This window comes from Ranitomeya imitator, chromosome 2, assembly GCF_032444005.1.
Source record: "Ranitomeya imitator isolate aRanImi1 chromosome 2, aRanImi1.pri, whole genome shotgun sequence".
NCBI classification, from domain to species: Eukaryota; Metazoa; Chordata; class Amphibia; order Anura; family Dendrobatidae; genus Ranitomeya; species Ranitomeya imitator.
Window position 1 is genome coordinate 168,384,510 of NC_091283.1, and position 11,913 is coordinate 168,396,422.

At 40.1% G+C, this 11,913-nt stretch overlaps 1 protein-coding gene across 1 annotated transcript in view; it reads left to right on the forward strand.

Moving 5' to 3' along the window:
* Positions 1-11,476, forward strand: part of LOC138666299 (uncharacterized) — a 51,404-nt gene extending 39,928 nt beyond the window's left edge. Inside the window, 36 exon segments of the mRNA XM_069754526.1 lie at positions 1,652-1,808; positions 1,934-1,961; positions 2,430-2,544; positions 2,652-2,744; positions 2,834-2,897; positions 2,982-3,080; positions 3,162-3,265; positions 3,379-3,517; positions 3,597-3,715; positions 3,804-3,953; positions 4,032-4,202; positions 4,288-4,749; positions 4,833-4,920; positions 5,011-5,128; positions 5,533-5,656; positions 5,746-5,882; positions 5,972-6,227; positions 6,324-6,566; positions 6,653-6,829; positions 6,907-7,052; positions 7,141-7,231; positions 7,316-7,705; positions 7,792-7,918; positions 8,095-8,213; positions 8,398-8,594; positions 8,678-8,861; positions 8,966-9,131; positions 9,253-9,377; positions 9,464-9,772; positions 9,936-10,139; positions 10,227-10,352; positions 10,436-10,606; positions 10,687-10,791; positions 10,873-10,968; positions 11,101-11,235; positions 11,353-11,476. Coding sequence (XP_069610627.1) covers positions 1,652-1,808; positions 1,934-1,961; positions 2,430-2,544; positions 2,652-2,744; positions 2,834-2,897; positions 2,982-3,080; positions 3,162-3,265; positions 3,379-3,517; positions 3,597-3,715; positions 3,804-3,953; positions 4,032-4,202; positions 4,288-4,749; positions 4,833-4,920; positions 5,011-5,128; positions 5,533-5,656; positions 5,746-5,882; positions 5,972-6,227; positions 6,324-6,566; positions 6,653-6,829; positions 6,907-7,052; positions 7,141-7,231; positions 7,316-7,705; positions 7,792-7,918; positions 8,095-8,213; positions 8,398-8,594; positions 8,678-8,861; positions 8,966-9,131; positions 9,253-9,377; positions 9,464-9,772; positions 9,936-10,139; positions 10,227-10,352; positions 10,436-10,606; positions 10,687-10,791; positions 10,873-10,968; positions 11,101-11,235; positions 11,353-11,370 — 5,553 coding nt within the window. The 3' untranslated portion in view covers positions 11,371-11,476.
* Positions 11,477-11,913: the final 437 nt, after the last annotated feature.

Consider the following 11,913-nt stretch of genomic DNA (forward strand, 5'->3'; position numbering starts at 1 on the left):
TACTATTGCTTTAATAAGTAACACTTATAAAGCTAATACTAAAATACAAAATTATCATATATAAGTACCGTATATACTCGAGTATAAGCCGAGATTTTCAGCCCAAATTTTTGGGCTGAAACTGCCCCTCTCGGCTTATACTCGAGTCATGGTAGCGGTGGGGTCGGCGGGTGAGGGGGTGAGGGCGCTGAGGCATACTTACCTAGTCCCAGCGATCCTCGCGCTGTCCCTGCCGTCACACGGTCTTCTGTGCTGCAGCTTCTTCCCCTCTTCAGCGGTCACGTGGGACCGCTCATTAGAGAAATGAATAGGCGGCTCCACCTCCCATAGGGGTGGAGCCGCCTATTCATTTCTCTAATCAGCGGTAACGGTGACCGCTGATAGAGAAAGAAGCTGCGGCACCGAAGACAGCTGTGACAGGCGGGGAGCGCCAGGATCGCTGGGACTAGGTAAGTATGTCATATTCACCTGTCCGCGTTCCAGCCGCCGGGCACCGCTCTATCTTCCCAGCGTCTCTGCTCTGACTGTGCAGGTCAGAGGGCGCGATGACGCATATAGTGTGCGCGGCGCCCTCTGCCTGATCAGTCAGTGCAGAGACGCCGGGACCGGACGCTGGGAGCTGCAATCAAGAGAGGTGAGTATGGCTTTTTTTTTTTTTTTTTTATTGCAGCAGCAGCGGCCATGGCACAGATTTATGTGGAGCATCTATGGGGAGATATGAACGCTGCAGAGCACTGTATGGGGCACAGCTATGGGGAGATATGAACGCTGCAGAGCACTGTATGGGGCACAGCTATGGGGAGATATGAACGCTGCAGAGCACTGTATGGGGCACAGCTATGGGAAGATATGAACGCTGCAGAGCACTGTATGGGGCACAGCTATGGGAAGATATGAACGCTGCAGAGCACTGTATGGGGCACAGCTATGGGGAGATATGAACGCTGCAGAGCACTGTATAGGGCACAGCTATGGGGAGATATGAACGCTGCAGAGCACTATATGGCACAGCCAAGGGGGAATATGAACAGTGCAGAGCACTATATGGGGCACAGCTATGGGGAGATATGAACGCTGCAGAGCACTATATGGGGCACAGCTATGGGGAGATATGAACGCTGCAGAGCACTGTATGGGGCACAGCTATGGGGAGATATGAACGCTGCAGAGCACTATATGGCACAGCCAAGGGGGAATGTGAACAGTGCAGAGCACTATATGGGGCACAGCTATGGGGAGATATGAATGGCGCAGAGCACTATATGGCACAGATATGGGGAAATAATGATCTATTTTTATTTTTGAAATTCACCGGTAGCTGCTGCATTTCCACCCTCGGCTTATACTCGAGTCAATAGGTTTTCCCAGTTTTTTGTGGCAAAATTAGGGGGGTCGGCTTATACTCGGGTCCGCTTATACTCGAGTATATATGGTATATTTAACTGTCTAAATAATAATAAAAGCAAAGAATAAATATTTACCATAACAGTAGAAATACAAAACCTTAAAAAAAAAAAAAAAAAGATTTCTACACTGCTGTCCCTCAACATAGCAAGATATATTTTTCTGGTTAACTTGAGTTTATGATTACCGTATATCATTTCTGGTATAAAACATATTTGGAACTATTATCATTACCCTGTAATTGCAGACCTACTCCGGCCTCTTCTGTGTCACTGTCAACCCCTACAAGTGGTTGCCAGTGTACAACCCTGAAGTTGTTGCTGGCTACAGAGGAAAGAAGCGTATGGAAGCCCCACCGCACATCTTCTCCATCTCTGATAATGCCTATCAGTTCATGTTAACAGGTAATTACATACAAGTTGTTGCAATGGTGATCGCATTGTCTTTCTCACAATAAATGGTCAGTTGAAGAAAAAGTATAAAAACGTTAAATGGTAAAAGATTGAATAAATGTATTTTTGATTTTCAGATCGTGAAAACCAGTCAATCCTGATTACGTAAGTAGTACAGTGTACAACTTACCGTAAGGTAATACTATGACTACATTACGAAAAGCCCAGCTCCCAAAACACAGTGAAGGAATAGTGACAGGGGGGAATCAGACTGCATTTTCAGGGGATCATTGTTGTACTGTATATTCTGGGAAACCTCTTGGCATGTATCTCTAGTTATCTGCAGGCCCCCACTCACCAAGGGTGTCCTTTTGACTGTCACCAAGCAAGTGTATCTTTATTTTTGTGATACAGAATAGCATACTTAAATCTGCCATTCTATAGGTGCATACATATTCTTTTATCCTGGGATCCTATATAGTGGAAATTGTTGTGCTGTTTACCTCCGATGTGTATGGCAAAGGCAGCAAGAATTCATCCCAACTAGAGTATTGATCATGCTTATTTTCTAGCTTCAAAACTCTTACTGAGGAAATCACTGTCCTAACCAATGATCTCTATTTTCCGCACTAGCGGAGAATCTGGTGCTGGAAAGACTGTAAACACCAAGCGTGTCATCCAATACTTTGCAACAATTGCAGCTGTTGGTGATCCACAAAAGAAGAAGGAGTCAAGCAACAAGCTGCAGGTAAAGTGTGAATAATGGCTAACATCAATACCTAACAATACAGATACCTGTATACTGCATTACATCACATCCTGATGTGGGAATACATCATATATTGTGTATCTTAGGGAACACTGGAAGATCAAATCATCCAGGCCAACCCCCTGCTGGAAGCCTTTGGCAATGCCAAAACTGTGAGAAATGACAACTCCTCTCGTTTTGTGAGTAGCAGATCTGTTTTAGAATACATATACTTGTTTTATAGGAAAATAAGTCCTTTACTGATGCTCCATATATATAAAACCCTTAGGGTAAATTCATCAGAATCCATTTTGGAACAACAGGAAAACTGGCTTCCGCTGATATTGAGGCTTGTAAGTCTTAGATTAAAGACTTATTTTAGTCATCTAGTATGTGTCTTCTTACCATCACTGACCTGTGATATCACTCATCTATAGACCTGCTGGAAAAGTCCAGAGTAACGTTCCAGCTTTCAGCAGAAAGGAGCTACCACATCTTCTACCAGATCCAGACCAACAAGAGGCCGGAAGTTGTTGGTGAGTTATTTTAGATTCATTTGTTCAAATTGGAGGTTGACAGTGAGTTGTGGATTTATATCAAACACCACTTCTTCCTAGAAATGCTTCTCATTACCACAAACCCATACGACTACCCCTCCATCAGCCAAGGGGAAATTTCTGTGAAGAGCATTGATGATGTAGAGGAGTTTATGGCCACAGACGTAAGATATTTTCCTAGGAACCTACTTAGTGTTGTAATCTTTAGTTTTCTTAAAGTTTGAGTATATAGTTACACATATTAAATGCATATATAATGTATATACACACACCACAGAGCGCCATCGATATCCTGGGCTTCACACCCGATGAGAAGAATGGCATCTACAAGATGACTGGCGCAGTCATGCACCACGGTAACATGAAATTCAAGCAAAAGCAAAGAGAGGAGCAGGCTGAACCCGATGGCACAGAAGGTATAGTAAATAATCATATGAGGCTTCTGTAGAATGTTAGATTCAGTGAATATAAATGATTGTTCCTGTTTCATATTAGTTGCTGATAAAATTGGCTACCTGATGGGTCTGAACTCAGCTGATCTTCTGAAGGCTTTGTGCTACCCGAGGGTCAAAGTTGGAAATGAGTTTGTCACCAAGGGACAAACCGTTCAACAGGTAAAAATTAATATTAGATCTGTACTACTTTCTGGGAGAAATATAAGGACACAGCTATATAGAGAATTTGATGTTTTTTTCCCCTTAGGTTTACAATTCCATTGGTGCCCTCACCAAGTCAGTTTATGAGAAACTTTTCTTCTGGATGGTCGCACGTATAAACCAGCAGCTGGACACTAAACTGCCAAGACAGTACTTCATCGGTGTGCTGGATATTGCTGGATTTGAGATCTTTGATGTGAGTAAAGGTGTGATTATATAAACAAACTGTTGGTCTTTTCTTTTGCTAAATTTCCCTACTCATTGACTCTTCCAGTTCAACAGTCTTGAGCAGCTCTGCATTAACTTCACCAATGAGAAACTGCAGCAGTTCTTCAACCATCACATGTTTGTCCTGGAACAAGAAGAGTACAAGAAGGAAGGAATTGATTGGGAATTCATTGACTTCGGTATGGATCTGGCTGCTTGCATTGAGCTCATTGAGAAGGTTGGTACCAACTCTACTTATTCATTGCTTAAAAAAAAAACAACATAAGAAATCCAAACTTAATGACTATCATTTTTTCTTATAGCCCATGGGTATCTTCTCAATCCTGGAGGAAGAGTGCATGTTCCCCAAAGCTACTGACACATCCTTCAAGAACAAGCTCTATGACCAGCATCTTGGAAAGTGCAAGAACTTTGAGAAGCCCAAGCCTGGTAAAGGAAAGGCAGAAGCCCACTTCTCTTTGGTGCATTATGCTGGTACTGTAGATTATAACATCTCTGGCTGGCTGGATAAGAACAAGGACCCGCTGAATGAGACTGTTGTTGGCCTCTACCAAAAATCTTCAATAAAACTCTTATCTTTCCTGTATTCCAGCTATTCTGGAACTGATGGTAAGTTAACAACAGAAAGAAGCAGTTCTTTAAAGTGGTTATATTTCCTACATTTTTTTTATTTTTAAAATTATTTTATAGCTCCTGATGCTGGAGGAAAAGGTGGAAAGAAGAAGAAGGGCTCATCTTTCCAGACTGTCTCTGCTCTCTTCAGAGTAAGCTCTTCCACAACTTGAGATGTTTTCCTAACATGAGGAAACGTGGAGTTCTGTAACAAGTCAATTTTCTTATTCCATAGGAAAATCTGAACAAGCTTATGACTAACCTGAGAAGTACCCATCCTCACTTTGTGCGTTGTCTGATTCCCAATGAGACCAAGACACCAGGTAAAATCACCTCCAATATCTATTACAAAAAATATATATATATAAGTTTAAGATTATAATTTTTTAATGGAATATTCTGTATACATCCAGGTATTATGGAGAATCATCTGATCATCCACCAGCTGAGATGTAACGGTGTGCTGGAGGGTATCAGAATCTGCAGAAAAGGATTTCCCAGCAGAATCCTCTATGCTGACTTCAAGCAGCGGTAAATTCTTGATCATATTCTGTAATATCCCAATACAATCAAAGGTTTGTTCTTACTGGATAATCCTTCCTTAAATTGAGGCTGCTCCAAACCTACTATTTATTTATTTTTCATCAATCATCTGTTATCATCTGAGAGATGCTCCCTTTGGCCTCTAGAAATGCAGTATTAGTTGGACCCTACTGAATTAAATACACATAAATCATGTAATAGTGGGTTGTGTTACAAATACCAGCGCCAAGATGCTTTTTGTAGTGTGTGTCTGATCCAGCTCATACCATGGAGGTACCAAAGAAAATAAATAATGGTACAACCCGTCTAAATAACTTCTAGAGTTTTGTTGAAATTTCTGTAATGCCTCTTATTGTAGTCTAACAGTTTTATTTTCCTATTGTGATCTTCAGTTATAAGGTCCTCAATGCTAGCGCAATCCCAGAGGGACAATTCATTGACAGCAAGAAGGCCTCTGAGAAACTCCTTGGCTCTATTGATGTAGATCATACACAGTACAAGTTTGGACACACCAAGGTAAAGAAATACTTTTTGGAATAATAGACATATCTAGGTCATTTTTTTCTAAGAAAGAAGATTAGATTATTAACTTTACATTCCGACAGGTTTTCTTCAAAGCTGGTCTTCTGGGTACTCTGGAAGAAATGAGAGATGAAAAGCTGGCACAGCTCATCACTCGTACTCAGGCTCTGTGCAGAGGTTTCTTAATGAGAGTTGAATTCAAGAAAATGATGGAGAGAAGGTATTTAGCATTAAAACTTAAATAGTAGTATGAAGAATAAATATTGGCAATGATTTTATATTTTATCAAGTGCATTTTTATTTCTTTAGGGAAGCAATCTTTGTTATTCAGTACAATGTCAGGTCATTCATGAATGTTAAGCATTGGCCATGGATGAAGCTGTACTTCAAGATCAAACCTCTTCTGAAGAGTGCTGAGACAGAAAAGGAGATGGCCAACATGAAGGAAGAGTTTGAGAAGACCAAAGAAGCCCTTGCCAAGTCAGAGGCAAGGAGGAAAGAACTGGAAGAGAAAATGATTGTTTTCCTGCAAGAAAAAAATGACTTAGCGCTGCAAGTGCAATCCGTAAGAAATAAAAAAAAAAAAAAACACTAAACAAGTTAATAATGTCTTGATGACATTTTATCGCAAGTCTTAAATCCTTTAATTTTTACATTTAAGGAAGGAGAAAGCTTGGCTGATGCAGAAGAGAGGTGTGAAGGCCTCATTAAGAATAAAATCCAACTGGAAGCCAAGATTAAAGAAATCACAGAAAGGCTTGAAGATGAGGAGGAAAGCAATGCAGAACTGACTGCAAAGAAAAGGAAACTGGAAGATGAGTGCTCAGAATTGAAGAAAGATATTGATGACTTAGAGCTTACCTTGGCCAAAGTTGAAAAGGAAAAGCATGCCACTGAAAACAAGGTAAAGGATTTGACTAGTCTTCTCATGCAATGCTATTCAATTGCAAGAAATACAATTTCACAAAATAACTCATCCTTTATCCTTAGGTTAAAAACCTTACGGAAGAGTTGGCTGCATTGGATGAGAACATCTCAAAGATTACCAAAGAAAAGAAAGCGCTCCAGGAGGCTCATCAGCAAACTCTTGATGACTTGCAGGCTGAGGAGGATAAAGTCAGCTCTCTGACCAAAGCCAAAACTAAACTTGAACAACAAGTTGACGATGTGAGTATTCTTGTTGTAATGTATGAAATGTAATATAATAACCTCAAAAACATCTTAATAATTTTACATCTTATTAGCTGGAAGGATCTTTGGAACAAGAGAAGAAGCTTCGTCTTGACCTTGAAAGAGCCAAGAGAAAGCTTGAAGGTGATTTGAAGTTGTCTCAAGAAACAGTTATGGATCTTGAAAACGAGAAACAGCAAGCTGAAGAAAAACTTAAGAAGTTAGTATGTTTGTTCTAGTTCATCTTTACTAGGAAATGTTTTTTTTTTTAAATGTCATTTGTAAAAAACTGGAATTTACAAATACAGGAAGGACTTTGAAATTAGCCAACTGCAAGGAAAGATTGAAGATGAGCAGTCCCTGGGTTCTCAACTGCAGAAAAAGATCAAGGAGCTGCAGGTATCATTATATAGTGGGTCAGTCAGATGTATATGGCTTTAGATAAACAGGTAGAAAGTAAAATAATCCATCCTTTCATACTAGGCCCGTATTGAGGAGTTGGAGGAGGAAATCGAAGCTGAACGTACCGCTCGTGCAAAAGTTGAAAAACTGAGGGCTGACCTCTCTAGAGAACTTGAAGAGATCAGTGAAAGGCTAGAAGAAGCTGGAGGTGCAACATCAGCTCAGATTGAGTTGAACAAGAAGCGTGAGGCAGAATTCCAGAAACTGAGACGCGACTTGGAAGAGTCCACGCTCCAGCATGAAGCCACCTCAGCTGCCCTGCGCAAGAAGCATGCCGACAGTGTTGCTGAACTTGGAGAACAGATTGATAATCTCCAGAGAGTTAAACAAAAGCTGGAGAAGGAGAAGAGTGAGCTGAAAATGGAAATTGACGACCTTGCCAGCAACTTAGAGAATGTGTCAAAATCCAAGGTACAAAAATTACCCACTGTAAACAAAATATTATTTTTATATAATAAACTCAGTACTGATCACATCTTTTTTTTTTATCTGTAAAGGCCAACCTTGAAAAAGTGAGCCGCGTCCTAGAGGATCAGCACAGCGAACTTAAGTCTAAACATGATGAGCACCAGCGTCTTATCAATGATGTCTCAGCCCAAAGAGCACGTTTACAGACAGAAAATGGTGAGTATGACCAAGACTTTTCAAACCTAGACCTATTAATAATATTGATGACTACTTTTTAGATTTCATCTTTATGTGCATTTTATTTTTCTTAATTTGCTATGATGTGCTAAGGTAAAACTTTCAACTTTGGATTACATTATTCTCTATATTACTGTGTTATTTCATTTCATTAGGTGAGTTCTCCCGTCAATTAGAAGAAAAAGAAGCTCTGATTTCTCAGCTGGCCAGAGGAAAACAAGGATTTACCCAGCAGGTTGAAGAGCTCAAGAGGCAACTGGAGGAGGAAACTAAGGTAAATAAAATGTACAATTATCGTACATTTGTTTGACTACTATTCAAATATTAAAATTTTCCAGTCCTTTTTTTTTTAGTTTTTAAGCACCAACCCTATATTGCATGTAAATAGTTTGCATTCAGGTATTTCTAATTGCAAAGCAGATTAACAAATTAAAATATTTTTTACTACATACCAATAGGCAAAAAATGCACTTGCTCATGGTCTGCAATCAGCTCGCCATGACTGCGATTTGCTCCGTGAGCAATATGAGGAAGAGCAAGAGGCAAAGGCAGAACTTCAAAGATCTCTGTCCAAGGCCAATGGTGAAGTATCACAATGGAGAACCAAATATGAGACTGATGCCATTCAGCGCACTGAGGAACTGGAAGAGGCCAAGTAGGATTCTATGTAACAGATTATATGGATGGCACAATAGATATGTATCTACTGTGATTTATCTTCCAACTATTCACCTTCAGGAAGAAGCTTGCGCAGCGTCTCCAGGATGCTGAGGAACAAGTAGAGGCTGTAAACTCAAAATGTGCCTCCCTGGAGAAGACCAAACAGAGGCTGCAGGCTGAAGTAGAGGACCTGATGGTTGATGTTGAGAGGGCAAATAGTGCAGCTGCTGCTCTAGATAAGAAGCAGAGGAACTTTGATAAGGTAAGGTCTGCAAACAAAATCATGTTCAAAAGAAGATAATCTTTGTTCGCTTTGGTATAACATGAGAAACATAAGATCATGACTTAATGGCTATCTGTGTGCAGGTCCTTGTTGAATGGAAACAGAAATATGAAGAGAGTCAGGCTGAGTTGGAGGCAGTTCAGAAGGAAACCCGTAGCCTGAGCACAGAGATCTTCAAGATGAAGAATGCCTATGAGGAAGCTTTAGAACAAGTTGAAACCTTGAAACGGGAAAACAAGAACTTGCAGCGTAAGCACGCTACATTGCGTTATCTTTAATGTAAAGCTAGTTCACTAATGGTACTGATTGCACATACACAACTATGGTCAAGACCAGTTCTCATAGAATTAACCTTTGCCTTTTTTTTCAGAGGAGATTTCAGATTTGACTGAACAGATTGGTGAATCAGGCAAGTCCATTAATGAGCTGGAGAAATCCAAAAAACAAGTAGAACAAGAGAAGAGTGATCTGCAAGCTGCCTTGGAGGAAGCTGAGGTGCGAAAACATGTTGTAATAGTGAAAACACCTAAATAAATTTGATAGGTGAGCAGGATTATAAAAAGTCTGTTATGTCCTTATAGGGATCTCTGGAACATGAAGAAGCAAAGATCCTCCGCATTCAACTTGAGCTAAATCAAGTGAAATCTGAGGTAGACAGGAAAATTGCAGAGAAAGATGAAGAGATTGAACAACTGAAAAGAAACAGCCAGAGAGTCATTGACACCATGCAGACTACATTAGATGCTGAGATCAGGAGCAGGAATGATGCCTTGAGACTGAAGAAAAAGATGGAAGGAGACCTGAATGAGCTGGAGATTCAGCTGAGCCATGCCAATCGTCAAGCCGCTGAGGCTCAGAAACAGCTCAGAAATGTGCAAGCACAACTGAAGGTAAAACCAGAAGTGCCAGTGAGATTATATTTGCATCTATAAATTGATGTTCTCATCATCACTGGTGTATGCATCTTTGTCTAGTCAAAGACTGTTTTCTCCAATCATAGAACCAAGCTAACATTTAATCTACATAATATTTTCCTATCATTTTGCATTTAAGGATGTGCAGCTCCACCTTGATGATGCGCTCAGGAGCCAAGAAGACCTAAAAGAACAAGTGGCTGTTGTGGAACGTAGGAATAACCTGCAACAGGCTGAAATTGAGGAGATGCGTTCTGCTCTGGAACAGACAGAGAGGTCCCGTAAGGTTGCGGAGCAAGAACTTCTGGATGCAAGTGAACGCCTTCAACTTCTCCACTCCCAGGTGAGACCTTCTACAAGAATATTGCTAATGGTAATATACAAAATGTGGAGACAGAGGATAATAATAGCTATGCTGCCCTCCCCATAGAACACAAGCCTCATCAACACCAAGAAGAAGTTAGAGAATGATGCCAGTCAACTACAGAATGAAGTTGAGGAAGCAGTCCAAGAAGCCAGAAATGCAGACGAAAAAGCCAAAAAGGCGATTACTGATGTAAGTATCAAACACTCTATAAACATATTCACCAGTATATGCTGTATAAAAATGCTCAGATTGTCTGCCTTTTATGTTTATAGGCTGCACTAATGGCAGAAGAACTGAAGAAGGAGCAGGACACCAGCTCCCACTTAGAGAGAATGAAGAAGAACCTTGAACAGACAGTGAAGGATCTTCAGCACCGTCTGGATGAAGCAGAACAGCTGGCACTGAAGGGTGGCAAGAAACAGCTCCAGAAACTGGAAGCTAGGGTAGATCTCAAATAAGCGTCTTCAGCTTAGATATTTCAAACTTGAATAGCAATAGCTTTAAATATTCACTATTCTTCCAGGTACGTGAATTAGAAAACGAACTGGAAAATGAACAGAAGCGCGGTACCGAAGCAATTAAAGGTGTCCGCAAATATGAAAGAAGGGTGAAGGAACTTACTTACCAGGTAAAGAGTTCATCACCCCATAGGTGATTCATAAGGTATTATTTGATTACCGTTAATAAATGAATGCTTACTTCTTTGCAGACTGAAGAGGACAGGAAGAATGTCTTGAGACTTCAGGATCTGGTAGATAAGCTGCAGCTGAAGGTCAAAGCATACAAGAGACAGGCTGAAGAATCCGTAAGTTGTGAAAAAAATTATTGTGCAAATAAATCGACCATGTAGGATCCTTACAATGTCTACAATTGCTTTGAATATTGCTTTGCTAATATAATATAGTTCTGTTAAATAACATGACTTATCTTTTTCTAGGAGGAACAAGCTAATACCCACCTGTCCCGCTTCAGGAAAGTCCAACACGAGTTGGAGGAAGCTGAGGAGAGAGCTGATATAGCGGAGTCCCAAGTAAACAAACTAAGGGCAAAGAGCCGTGACATCAGTGGCAAGGTATAGGACATTATTTACACTTGCACATTATAAATTGTTAAACTTATCAACAGCAAATGTTTTTAAAGTGCTAATCTTCTTTATTATAAAATTGTGGTGTTTTCTTTGTCTTTGCAGAAAGAAAGTGAGGAATGAGAACTCATCCATAAGAAAAAATAATGAAATTTGCAAAATGTGAATTTTGTTCTTTTTTTAATTCCCACTCAAATCTCCCTCCCTTTGCAAATAAATAATTTCTAACTTTTGATAAAGGTGTCCGTCTTCTTATTGCTTGTGTGTTAATATAAAAGTAACACCATAAAAGTATTTTATTTTCCTATAATTGCTTGGGACTCATAAGTGTAACAGTCACAATGGATATACCGTAAAAAAAAAAAAAGAAACTGTAATATAAACAGAAGATTCAAAGCGCAAGTGTAAGGAAACTTGAAGACATGTGCATTGTTATAATGTACTTGAATGATCAACGTGTTCAGTGATGTGCGTTATTATAGAGTTGTGTTCTTCCCAGCCACAGATAGTTGATAGGGACAGGTAGAGTTAATGGTTGGGACTAGCCCAAAGTAGGAAACTAAAGTGAAGGGACAAAGGGAGTTTCCTGTCAGGAAGGCAGATAGTTCCTAGTTAGTACCTAGAGCAGACCTTTGGTCTGATTGGTTAGTAAAGCCACATGAACTG